Source organism: Doryrhamphus excisus, chromosome 9, assembly GCF_030265055.1.
Source record: "Doryrhamphus excisus isolate RoL2022-K1 chromosome 9, RoL_Dexc_1.0, whole genome shotgun sequence".
Taxonomy (NCBI): domain Eukaryota; kingdom Metazoa; phylum Chordata; class Actinopteri; order Syngnathiformes; family Syngnathidae; genus Doryrhamphus; species Doryrhamphus excisus.
In genome coordinates, this window is record NC_080474.1 from 11,804,723 (window position 1) to 11,819,815 (window position 15,093).

Below are 15,093 nucleotides of genomic sequence, written 5' to 3' on the forward strand. Positions count from 1 at the left end.
GCAGAGGTCTCATGTTTCAAGATGGTGAAGGCTAGTTAAGGCAGCTCAGTGTCTTCTGCGATGTTATGGTGTTTAATAGTGCTTTATTTATTACTTTTTTGTCTTTTTTTGTGCCACGCCGACCTCTTAAGCAAGTGTGTAGCTGTGGATGTTCATCTTATTACGTTTGTAGCTTGCCGTTTGCGCCATTATATGCCGCTGTTCGCTTTGAACAACCTTTTGCTACACTGAGTGATCGTAGATCCCTGCTGAGATATGAAAGAGGAGAGGCTGCATAGCAGGAGCGAACAGCAATTTTCTCAAAAATGTATGATGCACCTTATAATCTGATGTGCCTTAAATCTGTAAGAATGTTATTGTGCTACTTTGGAAAATGCTTCACTTGATTGAATGTAGTTTAATTAACCTAACATGCATTTTTTTTTAATATGGGAGACCCATGCATGCACGGGGAGAACATGCAAACTCATGTTTTCATGTGCAAACAGAGACGCCCAACGAAGATTCAAACCCAGATCTTCCAGGTCTACTGACTGTGTTGCCAACATGCTAACCCGATAATCCAATCCCACAAAATAAATCCCTATTAGCGAAAGTCCGTACGTAAATTGAGCTTTGTCCTTTTGGGTTAGATATTGTCACAATACCGGTTACTCTAAATGAAAACGTTACAAGAATGGTTGTGTGACTAGTATCTGCCTTTTCCAAAGGACACCTTCACAACAAGGACAAGGGATAAATGGGGACTGATCATTCCTGGATTTCATTTAGTGTGTTTTGTGACATGGTATTGTAAATGCTAACAAATTGGACAATACATTAGTTCAGTCACCTGGTCTGGCTTTCTTGTTTGGTTCTACTGTATTTGCCCAGTGAATTGTACATTTTTTTTGTCATCAACACTCTTTGTGGAGCCTGCTATACAAATTGAAATGGAAATGATGGCTATCAATGTTTGCACACCTTCCACACTCTGTATTATTCTCACGCTGCAGTTTCATCATCTCTGTATCCAGACACGGTATGAACCAGTAGTGTTACAATCACTGAATCGTGTAGAGGACTCCAGATTCCAGGAAGCAACTTGCTGTGTGCGAGTTTAGTGGACTGCTCTTTGGCACAGACTCATACCATGATGCCTCACCATGAAGGAGGTTTTTAATTGTCCATTATTGCCACCAAGTTCAGATATTGTTACTCATCTATTATTATAACCTTATTTGAAGGGAATTTACAGACTATTACTTTGCATAATGCATTTTCTTATTTATTCAGACACAGTTGATGCCACTTAATGTTTTTGTAAAAAGAAAGCATAGTTTAACACGATAATACAACATTTATAGGTCAGAAAAGTGTAAAAAAAAAAAAAAAAAAAACCATAATAGGTCCCAGCTTAAACTGTGCTCTTTTTGAGTATGTAATTTACACTAGGATGACTGAATCATTTTGCACTTATATAAGTACATTTATTTCTATTTTGTCTTGTAGATTTGACCTGACTGAGCTATCTAGGTCATTGTTGGCAAAAAAAAAAAATCATTATTGTTTTGATGAAATTCGAAGCACAATATAAAATTTTTGCAGATTAAAATCTATTATGCATATGTTTTTTTTTCCTCATAACTGACCCAATGTAATGGGTCTCATAATACCCAATGTTCCAATCTTGTTTTGTTGAAAATCATTGAACACCCTTGCAACCACACATATCTGAGGTAGGTCTCTCATAGAAATTAAAGGATTATAAAATTATTTGCCATACTATTAAATTATCAGTTTCTGTAGTATTATTTTTGCACATTTAATCACAAACAACTGTTAGTGTTAGTCATAGCCTTAGCTTGATTGCTAGCTATCGATCTTGCAGAGCAAAAGGGCTGACTTTCAAACATTCGCGGTGGTGGATAAGATTGGAGGATAAGATCGGTTTCTAAACCGATCCTATCCTATCCTAAAATGAAAGGTATTGATCAATCGATCTGCCTGACAATACATTATTTTCGATGAGTGACTTTGCTTCACTCAGTAATTTAGAGTTGAGATTACCGAAGTGACCTGAATATACGACTAATATATAAGTATTTATTCCTGAAAAAACAGTCTACAGAAGACCGGTCATTATCTCTTTGACATTTATACAGGAAAACGAACAAGCCACCATTGTGGAAGTCAATGGAGCACTCACTCACTCACTCACTCACATGGGGTAGATTAGACGGTACTTCCGACACATTTTCTCCGTCACATTCTCATGCTGTCTGCTGCTGTAATTTTAACACCAGACCGTGTCGTGCTCACAACTGAATGCTCCATGGATGTGTGTAATCTTGGCAACGGTGCTCTTTGAAAGTATATTTTAAAAGCTTTTTGGGAACTCTGAGTGGGTAAAAATAACTGTAAAAACATAACCAAGATGTGTAACTCAGCAGAGAGCATTTTTCTTCCACATTTTGTCAAATGAAAAGTAAAATAAATAACATGTTGAGTATGTGCCTGTGCACACAGCCGTACTGTGCACTTGAGCACCCTTTGACCACTCTGCAATAAGAATAATCCCCTGAGTTTAATCAAGACGGCCAGGTCTTCTCTTCTCCCTCTTTGGAATAAGTCCAACAGTTAGAATTTAGCAGCAGGTGGCAACTCTTATTAATGGGATTGTGCTACTGGCTGCGTACAAGCCAAGTCCAGATCTGTGGTGGATGCTGACCGTACGCGTCAGACGGAAGCCGCCTGTTGCCAACCAGAATGGCCACCGTGAGGGTTGTGCATATGTGTTGTCTGACCCCTCTTGAACTCTTTCATGGTTTAGGTCCAAGACATTGAACATTTTCAGCTTTTATGTGTACATACAGTGTAACCTTGGTTTTCATCAATAATCCTTTCACATTTTATTGACGTTTCTGAATACAGTGATGAGAGGAGGTGAGGGGGCAGATGAGGCATGCAGATGCCGTTTCACTCTAGTCTGATACAAACTTCAACTTTTAAAGAGTGGACGGTTAGAGCTATATACTTGTACTTGTACTTTCTTGTAAACTTCAGCCACAGGTACAATCATTAGTACACATGCTGGCCTGGTTTGCTTTCTATAATGTGTCTAACTTGGAACCAGAGATTGAGTCATCAATGTATAGATGCTTTATTTGGACACTTTATTCTGTACAATAATAATACGGAAAACATACCAGTTGAAACAATGATTTCATAACACCGATCTCTCAACCATTTACGGCTCAGCAATCCACATGTGTCAGCAGTTGCTTCGGTTTGTGTATTATGCAGTTTCATTTGGGGAAAAAAACAGTAATTAATTCACTCTTGCCTATCTATTTCAGTCAGCTTTTTTATGGACTAATGACATTAGGCCCTGGAGGGGAACAGAAGCCAGGGAAAAAGTGAAGAGGAAGCCTACACAGGGAGCCAATTTTTTTCCCCCAAGAACTTGGTCTGTTTCTAAGTTACGACTTGTTTTACAGCTGAAACAGAGTTATGCATTGGAAAGTATTGAGGGTTTTTGGGTTGAGTAGAGTGGTTTTATCACCTGCACAAGACTGACGGTTTGCATTTTCTTTTTTTTACATTTTTCAGAGTGCCAACTCAACTGTCTCCGATATCTTTTTGCATTACAAATGCTGCTTATTAAGATGCCGAAGTGTAGCCAAAACAGTGATGTGTTGACTTCACTTCCAGAGAAAACACAAATTCTGTATTTTGACAGCGGTGAACAATGGTGATGGTTACATGGCCTCATGTGTTGGCCTGGTGTGAGAGGTCTGTCACAGCAGTAAACATTTGCGTTTGTGGTTGAGCAAAGCCCCGTATCATGGCGATGAATGTATGCTAGGCCCCTCTTTTATCTCCTGTCCTATAGCGGTGGGATTACTGTCCCAAAGGCTTTTGGGAGCAACACAGAACTGAAAACTGCTAGCTCCAGCATTGTCTTTGTACAAGTACTCTCCAGCCTAGCCTAGCTTTTACTGGATCCAACTGTCAATGCTGCATCATTAGACATTACGACCTTCTTCTTTGATCTATAAGACACACAAATTGGAACTTTTTACATCTGAGCAGACACCCAAAAGCCAAGCACAATGTTCTGGTTATGTAAATATTTATAAGCCATTCTTGCAAGCCAGCAGAGAACGCCAAGCAGTATTTTCTAGTTGCATTCTCCTGTTTTTTTTTGTCTTTTACTCCAAAATGACTCGCAGAAGTAATTCCACTTCATTGTTAAATCTCAACAAAATGAAGATGATGGTCGTTATGCACATCATTCATGTGTGCCACATGAAGGTGTGCCTTATGTATTACATCGTTTGCAACCATTAATCCACTCCTACGTGAATGCATTGTTTTGCAAGTCAAAGACAAACAAAAGTTAGCTGCTCAAGGGTTATATTTTCTGCATATGTTTTACGTATTTTTTAATTAGCGTCTAAGACAGGGGTGGGCCGCATTGGTTTAACAAAATTGACGAGGGGCCAGACTATTATGTTTTTTACACGTAACTGTCCACCTGGAATTATTGTATCTGTATGTACACTTTGAGGTCATTCATTTGACGTAAAGTGCGTTATAAATTAAATTTATTATTATTATTATTTAAATATGTTTATTTTATGTGAGTGTGAATGGTTGTTTGTCTATATGTGCCCTGTGATTGGCTGGCGACCAGTCCAGGGTGTACCCCGCGTCTCGCCCGAGGACAGCTGGGATAGGCTCCAGCAACCCCGGCGAATGAATGAATTAATATTTTTTGTTTTTATTTTTTAAATTGTTTTATTATTTTTTTATTTTTTTATTGTGCTTGTGTCCCTTTTTTCAGGAGCACTTTGTAAACAACAGACCACATCAAATAACAATATTGAGAAAACAGCTACTTAAACCATCAAAAGGTTGGCTCAAGCCATGATGCCAGGTTGTACGATAAATTTAAATGAAATACTTTAAAAAGAACAGGCGGGCCATATTCAATCACTTGGCGGGCCGGATGTGGCCCCCGGGCCATAGTTTGCCCACCCCTGGTCTAAGACCTTACAAAAATTCACGAAAGGTAAAGCTAGCCATACCTTTCTTTTAGTTTATTGCAAAGCCTGTTTGAATTTGACAAATATCCTTATTTTTTGCAGGGAGGACACCGGCAGCCAAAATGGAGGTGAAAACTAAATCACTTCTGGACAACATGATTGGGGTCGGTGACATGGTCCTCCTGGAACCCTTGTCTGAAGACTCCTTCATTGAGAACCTGAGGAAACGTTTTGACCACAATGAGATATATGTAAGTGTTATAGTGTGTTATTGAACAAGTGTGTTTTTAGAAATTTGTCCCTTCCTCAAGTGGACTCCAGTGATACTGTAAGTCAGTGGTTCCCAAACTTTTTACTGTCAAGTACCCCTTCAGACATTGGACCTGAAGTCATGTACCCTCTACTCCTGGGGGAGGCTGCCTAAAAAGTTTGGAAAACATTGGTCTGATATTTCTATTTCTTTCAGAGAAAAGATCTCTCTCTTTTCTGCTCTTCTTCAAACTAGGAATAATGCAGATCCCACAGAAACCCAGTAATAAATAAATCACCTCTCCAAGAAACGGGGAGGATGGAGATGATGCATTTTAAATGAGGCATGACATTCTGGACGTGGGATTCATATTGACAAAGGAAGCTTGAATGATGTCATTGATTAATTTGTGGTGGTTTCCAACCCACTACATCTTGTTCATTTGCCCTTTACAATGTCTGTGACTGACCTTCTCTAAGCAAAGGTTTACTAAACTATTCTTGTGTCATAATGGGGACTGAGCTTCATGGTCAGACTGTCTGGCTGTTCTAGACATCAGCTGTTATGATTACAGCTCTACTCCGGTTGCTGTTGGCTCACAGTGCCCAGGGGATGCTGTCAACTCATGCAGCAATGATAGCCATAGCAGTGCACTAGATATTGTCTTAAGACACAGCTCATTTCCTGAGTTCAGCTGATGTTTGTATATTGCTAAAGTTCCAAGGTCTCTGGAAAGAGAAAGTCAGAGCTTCTGATTTTAGAAGTTAAGACCTAGATGTTGTAGGAAAAGTTAAATATACAGTACATCACTCCCTGGTAATTGTTCCTATTTTTCTATTTGAAAAACTATTTTAGTAGAAAGATTTATGAGGTAAAAGCAATTTATCTGGAGTAATGAGTCTGGGAAACCAGAGCTCAAGTTTCTCAAAATAAAAGTGACTGTAAGGCCAACATGCTAACCACTAGGCCACTGTGTGGCCCCTCTCTCATGTATGATATTGTGTTTTTTTAAACAATGTTGTTAAATAAATGCAGTGGTATCCCGGTTATTCATCCAAAGGGTCGGTCTTTATCGTTTCCCATAAGAAACCATGTAAATGCAATGAATCCATTCCAGACACCCACAAATACCAAGACAAAACACATTTTATGGAGAATAGTTATACTGTCACATGCAGAAAAACAATGCATAATATATATGAATGACCAAGGAAATGGATAAATGAACATTTAACATTGATGAGCAGAGGGAGGGGGGAAAGGAAGAGCCACACCTTTGTTTTACTACATTAGTGTTTCTCACCTTTCTTATCAAAGTGCTGGCACTTGCAACTTTGATAAGTACTTGCAACTTTCTCTCATTCCAGTTTTTTTTATTTATTTTTAGAAGTACTCAAAAGAAAACAGACTAATGTTGTACCTGTGTTAGTTAGCAAATAACTACAGAGTCAACTGGCGATCACATCATAGAAGGGTGACGGAGCTGGGGTACAATGACTTACAGGTGGCAGTTGAGAGCATGGCAACAGGCATGTTTTGTAATAAAGACGCTGTACAACCACAGTTACGTAGATTCACACAGTGTATTAATAATATGAGAAGACTTAGTCACCAATCCATGGGATTCTTTGTTTGGGTACTTGAGTCCACAAAATTATACGCTGGCAAATGCACTAGTTTTTTAATGTAAATGTTTAGACGAACGGTAACTTAGACAGTGGGCAAAAACTGTTAAAAACCAAGGTCCCGCTGGAATAGGATAAGTTAGATGCACTTTTCATTTTTGTGTGTGTGCATGTGATTTTGACATTTTTAAGAAACCCTCATCAGCATTTAACATTGTTTATATTGGAATCAATATTTCCCTTTGTTGCAGCCCTCTGCACTTGAAAAGGCCCAACACTTCCTTCTATGTGATGTTGAATGAGAGGCTGTGGGAGGTTGTTGCCACAGGCAAGGCCATGCTACACTCTTTTGGAGTGGGTTACGCAACAGCCATTACCATGGACAGTAAAGCCAATTTTTCAGGTTGATGTGTGAAAGTGCTATCTAGACTGTTTTGAGCGTAGGAGGAGGATGGAGTTGATGGCTGGTTACGTTCTCAGCTGAAGTGTTGGATTGCTCAGACCTGGTGTTGACGTTATGTAAGGTTTTACTTAAGAGATGCAAAACACAGAAGCGCACGAGTTCCTGTTTGTGCTTTATTTCATTTGATGTTTGCTTTGTGTGGGATAATGGGATATCTGTTTTTCTTTGTATGTTAGTGGGACTGCTGATAACACATCAGCAGTTTTGTGTCAAGGCTAACTGACTCTCTCATGGCAGAAGTGAGGCAAAAGCCTTATCTTTTGTCATCATGCATATTAGTGAGCAGTCTTCCGATTTTTGCACTCACATAGTGGCTAATTACCCATTTACCGCACCATCTCGGAGCTCCAGACAGCGACTAAATGCCGCCTTTTGTGACTAAAATATGAGACATTGCAAGTGTAGAGTTTTTATCTACTTGGGCATGTGCAAGTCAATTGATGATAGTTTGTCACAGTCTAAGCCTTATGATGCCAGTGTGTGCATTGTAATTCAACTATCCTACCATCTTTGTTTACACGTTTGCCTGGCTCCACTGTCTGTGGTGGTAGTTATCATTTTTTCCATAGTGAAATGTTGTCTTTAAAACAAAGAAGCAAATTAATTAAATTAAAAAACTAAATTAACTTCATGTTTGGGTCAACTAGTATGTTTGTTTCACACAATTAAATGCAAAAAAGTCCGGTTGGTTGGCCTTGCCAACAAGGTGTCCCTTATTTACGGAAGTTGGCAATCTTACCACCTATTTTTTAATTACTTTGTTGTTGAGCCAGTTTACCAACTCACATTAACTCCAAAAGAGGAAGAAGGGAGACAAACGCCAAAGAAGGAAAGAATATTGGAGTTATACTGTATATGATGCCACCAATGAGGCCTTCCACAAGCTAGGGATGGAAATGGGGTGACTGGAGAAGGCATGCCAATATTGTTAGCCATGACTGTACATAATAGTAAACAACATATCTTATAAGGCCAAGCATCTACAAGGATTGAAACACAAAGGACGTACCAAAAAACAAAAATATGTGTCTGGACCCTGTGGGGGCAGAGGCTATGTGTGGATAACAAAATATATGTAGAAACTGACTTCTAAATTAAGTTGAATAAAAGCGCCACACAAAGTATCAGATTTCATTAAAGTATCTTCAGTTTCACTTGAGGCAATGCAAGCCTCGACACTGTATTTGGAATCCCCAGCTGGGAAAAGCCGAGAATTCCGCCCCATGCTTCTTAACAAACAACAATTTGAAGCCAAGTGTTTTTAAAAAGGCACACATTCTTACCAGCTGTTTACTCCTTCCCTGCAGACATATATTGGGAGTGTGGTGATCTCCGTGAACCCCTACAAGTCGATGCTGATCTACACCCCAGAAAAAGTGGAGGAGTATCGCAACAGAAACTTCTATGAACTTAGTCCACACATGTGAGTGCCCCTCCCACACTACTCTTATTTATTTTCCAAGTTTTTTTTCCACCTGGTTATTTTTGTCATGGTTGTGAAGAGTGATTATTGACTAAAATACTTCATAAAAGCTTTAATTCAGGAGTTATTGTCTATTAGTAGTAGCCACTGTAAGTCCAAAAATCCAAGTGCATGCAGTCTGTAATGGGGCGGGGGGCAGAATCAGAAGGGCACTTGCCCTTGTAGAGAGTATGTAGAGTCAGGAGGGAGCTTGTGCTGGCCATTCAGCATCTTGGCTGACCATCTGTTTATTGGCAACCCTAAGCCAGAATTGCCATGAGACTGCCAAGACAAAACAAAGCCAAGACTCGTCAATTAGCCTGCTTTGTCTCTGGCCTGCAACTCTCCAGAGACGGATTGGGCGGAGGGGAATACCCCCGTCCCAGAGTAGGCACGTGCTTCCCAGACAAAAGCAGGCTTTTGCTTTTTTTATCCAAGCAAGACAATCCTTCCCAACTCGTGTTTTAATCAGTTTTCCTTTGGGTGTCAATTCGCATACAATAAAAACCTTGAATGGTACTAAGCTGAGTTCATTTTGGTGATTTCAATCAGTTCTTGATTTATCCCTATAATTTGATGTGGATTGTCACCTCTGTATCCCCGTTGAATTGAAATGAAATTAACATCATTTGGCACTTACATCTGTTGAATTCTTATTACTGATTATTTTCTTATTATATTTTATATCAGCCCGTGGGACGTTGTATAAATAAAATGTAAAAAAAGCAAACATTTGCCTTATTAGAAGTGATTTTTGTGGCCTTTTTTTTTTTTTTTTTTTTTTTTTTACAAGAAATACATGTCAAACTGGCCCCCCACATCCTTTTCGTATGCAGCCCTCTGTGTAAAAATTGGGACACCCCTGCCCTACCATTATGGTGTGCTAAGACAAGCAAATTAAATAGCCCTACATAAAACAGCAATGCCATTTCTCTTTCTGCGTGGTCACATTTACTAGTTCTCGCCTGCTCTTTATCTTGTGCAGAGGAGCAATTACTTTAAATAAAGCTGCGGTATGTAACCAGCTCAAAAAATGTTTTTAAACATTCAATACGCTACATAAATTGATCTTTATCCTCCAATTGGGCCATCTGGGCTTAGCTCTAATGCTAAAAACAGTCACAATGTATATCGACAGTTATTCATTATGTCATTTTGGCCTTTGCCATGCAACACTATTTAAATTTGTTTTCCACAAGCCATTGTTTTGCGTGACTGAATTACAGCTGATTGCTTTACCGAGTGACTGATGTGGGGCTTAAATTACCAGTACTGTAACAGAACATTATGTTTCATTTTATATAGTTTATCTTCATCTAGTACATTTGTAACTTAAAATCAGTTACTCAGAAAAGGTTAGAAAAATAATTGGTATGGTTTCTAAAAGTGAAGTACTTCACGGTATATTCCCAGCCCCTCGACATGCTGAGACCAGCAGCTACTTTTCATAGCTTCTTAACATGTGCATTTGGTGATATGTACATGTAAACATGTACATCTTACAACTAAAATGACAAAATTATTATTTTTGTTTAAAAAAATGTTACAGAAACAAGGTTGTAGAATTATCTTCAATTGTAAACAAGCCTGCTGATTTATCATCTTATTGACTGGCAGAAACACTACATAACAAACAACTGATAATTGCTCAGACCTTTCACATTTCTTTTCAAATAAAGTGCCCCCACACACTAAAGTAAATAACACAGTGGTGTAAACCAGAAACACATTTCCCAATGCAGCAGTGTCACTAACTCTTCCACATTATAATGCATTATAATAAGTTCCTATAAATGGACTTACCTTTTTAGAAACATAATTCATTAAAAATGTTTGACTTCCCTCCTGCCAAGCCACATCGACTCTCAAGGGACCATTCATCTTTCCAGCATTTGTTTACTAGTCAAATTAGCAAATAAACACTGGCACTCACGTGTGGAGCAAACCTTGTTCTTCACCACAAAAAGCCAAAGGATTAGATGCAATGGACAGCACTTTTACAGGAAAAGTGGAAACCTCAGTGACCAAGGCTCAGCACAGCCTGACAACTGATTCTTATCTGATAACTTGTTCTTATTATGGTCTGGTTCACTACTTCCAGCTCTTTTGCTATTGTAAATGTGTAAAATGAATACTAATGGGAAAAGCATATATTGTAACAAATGTTTATTCATATACTTTTTAGTCTACACACATGAACAAAGTTCAACAACAAATAAATCCCAAGCAGGAACCGTCTCTAAAAGTTAATTTCAAACCGTTTAGTTTGCGACTGACTCACGGTTGTGTGGCCTCTAGAGTAGCATCATATAGCTCCCAAATGTTTGATGTGGTATTGTGATCCCCAATTCTTCCATCTGTCAGTTACGTCACACGAGTGGTCGGTCGTCAAGGTTTGCGCATCTGTTCCATCTTTCAGCTGTGATGCATAACGATTTCACTTACTCTGACTTGGTGTTTGCATATTAATATCTAACAATTCTTACAATGTGAAAATGTGAAAAGAGCATCGGACCACATTTTTTCCCCAGTTACAATATACAATGAATGTTAGTGATACAAAAGATGCACAGCCACAATCATTTGCATTTTTTGGGTTTTTTTTTTTGGCAAAATACATGTCATTCACCATAAGTCAGTAAAATGCATGGACATAAGGTAAAACGTACAGAAAAATGTACCACTGTAAAAAAAAAAACAAAAAAAAACACATTTTTACAGTAGTATTTTTCGTAAAACATTGAGATTTCGTACTTTGACCGTTCTTGAACGCACCATAATTATTGAGAGATACAAAGGTGAACCTTAATATAAAAAAATCCAGCATCAAAACCTGAACACAGTCGCTATACGATTGAAAGTCGTTATTTTAATTACAACAGGCAAGCAATGTGGATTATGTTGACATTGTTTGGAGAAATGCCTTCTTCGACAGCTAGTCGGGATGACCCAGCAGACTGCCCTAATTTCATAATCCAGCAGTCACTCGTATTCCAAATGTTGATACAAAATTAGAGGAGAATGTCAACTTCAAGCTAGCCGGATGATTTAGAGGTGTAGGAATTAGCTGTGTGTCAAAAATAGATATTTGATGGCAGAGTTTTATCATACACCGATGAAATGTAACTCTTGCAAAAAAGCGTGTATTTATTTCATTTACACCTTAACTGTGTAAGGTTAACGTTAAGCATTGCATGGACTACCGGCTTTCCTAACTACAAGCATAGTCGTCTTCTATTTAAGTTCCTAGAGTAAGTTTAGCCATGCATGAGTAAGCTGTAATATATAGGATTTGGCACATTGGTGTCAAATTTCAGGCCCTCATTGTCACAATGGACCCCTGGCAGTCCTTTAAGGCGTCTTACCAAGTATGCAATTGAAATAGTAAATATTCTAGTAAGGAACCATGAATGCACATGATTATTCTGATTTGTTTTCCATCATAACCTGTGTTTATGGATTTAGTAGATTTAGTTTCTACACTACATTTACTGACCTGGGTTTGTCTTGTACTGGTGCTTAAAGTACCAGCAATTTTTTTATTGGTGCTCCCAAAGTTAATGTGTTAACATGTTAAAAAAAAGCACTTATTGTATTCCTGTAGTTTGGAGAAACAGGAAGTGATGCAAACACACACCCTGAGGACAGACATGGCTATAAGAAAAGAGTCTTTATGAATGGCAATTAGCTTTAACATCCTGCCAGATGGTTCTATTGACAAGAACAAATCTATCTATATTTATTGTTTATGTGATCCCAGTTGCCATAGCAGTAAGCCGAGTTGTCCGGTGTGCACTGTTCCCAATATCATTTTGGAAAGATTTTTGTTTAGTTTTTGTTGAGCTTCTTTAAAGAAGTGGACATTTATTTGGACATTATTTTGTGTTAGAATTAGAGTTAGAATTTGTTTGTTGAACCAGAGTCTGCACTGTTGGCTCTCTGGATATATTTGAATGTAGTAGCCTACTGTTTAAGTCTTTATTCTTGGGGGTCAAATAAAACAACCATTTGTTTAAAGCACGTAAAATTGTCTGTGCCGGCATTAGTGTAATGCAAAAAATACAAGTTGAACAGAACATAACCACACAAGATTAATTGTGATAACTGTTGCCACAACAGTTAATACAACAGTTAATTCCATTATTCATGCATTAATTTTCCACCGCTTATCATCTCAAGGGTTGCAAGCGTGCTGCAGCCTGTCTTTGGGTGAGAGGCGGGTTACACCCTGGACTGGTCGCCAGCCAATCACGGGGCACATATAGACAAACAACCATTCACACTCACATTCATACATACGGACAATTTAGAGTCACCAATTAACCGAGCATGCAACTCCACACAAATATGCACAAGGGTGGAATTGAACTTGGAATTCAGTCTCCTAGCTGTGTGGCCTGCGCGCTAACCACTCACTCGCCGTGCAGCCCCAGTTAATTCCAATAGAAATTACTTTGATTGGCAGCCCAATTTGTTTTTGTAGGACTGCTGATTTTGAAAATTATTCCTCAATTCTTTATATTCCCTGTCGAAATTATACATTGAAATTAGTTTTAGTTTAGATAAATTGAGTGAAATGCATTTATTCTGAAAAATGTCCCAACTGCTATTGCTCTGTATCAGGATCAGTCAGTCTAGATAGATGCTAATAGATATACACATATGTAAGTTTCTGTTTCACTCAGTGTATATTCACACCACGTGCTGTGTTTTGCTCATTTTTTCAGCAGGTTTATATAATCACTGTTTTAGCACCAAACCTGTTTGTAGGTAGATTCAAGTGGGCTCTTTCTGAAATGGCACTTTGACTCAGGTGGGTAGATGTGTTGGCGTGATGGTGAGATCAGCAAGCCTGCAGAGGAGTAATTGCAAAAGAACAAGCTTGTCCCTTTCCACCCACATCTGCAGCTCAAGGATGAAATGCACATGTATTAAAGGGGACAGAGTAGCAATTTTGTACTCAGTGGCTTCATGCAAGCACACTGTTTTTATATCCACCTGCTGTGCTAACATCAAACAAAATGTGTGGTTTCAATGTATGTACTTTTTGGCAGCAATCATTATGTCAGATTAGCACGTGTAGCAGCAATATTTGTTCAGTGTTGGTTCAGACTAAGTCCCTGTCCACACGGGAACGTTTTGGGTAGTTTTCTTTTTTTTTTTGCGGTTTGAAAAAAGTGCCATACTACGGCTGGCCGATATATTGGTATTTTGAAAATGTCGCTATTTACATGAAGGACGATATCAAAACTAACCCTATTGCTGGATTTGCACTGTATGCCAGCATGAAGGAGGGGAGGAGCAGAAGCCTCAACTCGCTAGCACGTCTGCAGTGGAAGAAGTCGCCAGTAAGCAGTAACTGCGTAATATGGTGATACTTAGAATGCAGATCATAAAAAAAATAATTTTCACCACCTTGAAACTTGGCACTCCAATACGAGGAATGTGTGCGATGTCGTGTTACTCATGAAAGGAAAAGCAACCTTATCACATTGCGAATGTATGGTCCCCGTTGCAACAGTGGAAAAATCATCTACTGAAAACACTCGATTCGCTGTGTCCAGCGAGGTTTTCAAGTCACAATTCTTTACACGACAATCTCTACCACAAATGTACAAGGAAGTTAGACAAAGAGCTGCAAAGCTTGATGTAGTTGACACGTTGGTATTCGTGGCATAAAATAAGGACATGCTTAAAATAAGGACACACGCACAGAACATGAAAACTCCCGAAATCGATCCCGGGTTTTTGATTTTCTTAATTACGTTGAATTTGGCACAGTACAGCAAGCACGCCTCTGGTCAGACGGCATACACACAGTGGAGCGTCCTCACACAGTCACACAGATCCTGGTCATTCTCCTAGTCATTATGGAGTATAAGATAACAAAATATCATGAAAATGTTGATAATATTCAGATATTATGTTGTCAAATGTCAAGGTTCATTTTTGATGTTCATTTGATGTGATGTAGCAATGTCTCCATAACAAATGGCACATTTCCAGTGTTGTCTATGAATGTACTGTAGGTGTTATTAGTGGAGAAGTATGAGGTGAGAGTTGGAAAACAACATAGGCCAGCTATAATTTGAATTTGTCTATGTACTAGTTGGGCAAGTACAAAGAGTAAATAAATGAAGTCATTTTGTTTGATTTGCAAACTGATAGAAGATGGAATTGACTGTCAAAACAGCCCTTGCAGTGTCATCGTCGGGTAGCATGTGATTTGTCAAATTTAAACTTCAGCAAGCTGTGAAACGGGT

At 38.7% G+C, this 15,093-nt stretch overlaps 1 protein-coding gene across 6 annotated transcripts in view; it reads left to right on the forward strand.

The window, feature by feature from the left end:
- myo1b (myosin IB) overlaps positions 1-15,093 on the forward strand; it is a 56,145-nt gene that overhangs the window by 3,283 nt on the left and 37,769 nt on the right. For all 6 annotated transcript variants that reach the window (XM_058082230.1, XM_058082232.1, XM_058082231.1 and 3 more), the window contains exons 2-3: positions 5,133-5,281; positions 8,676-8,791. In XM_058082230.1, the coding sequence (XP_057938213.1) occupies positions 5,153-5,281; positions 8,676-8,791 (245 nt within the window). In that variant the 5' untranslated portion in view covers positions 5,133-5,152. The remainder of the gene's footprint in view (positions 1-5,132; positions 5,282-8,675; positions 8,792-15,093) is intronic.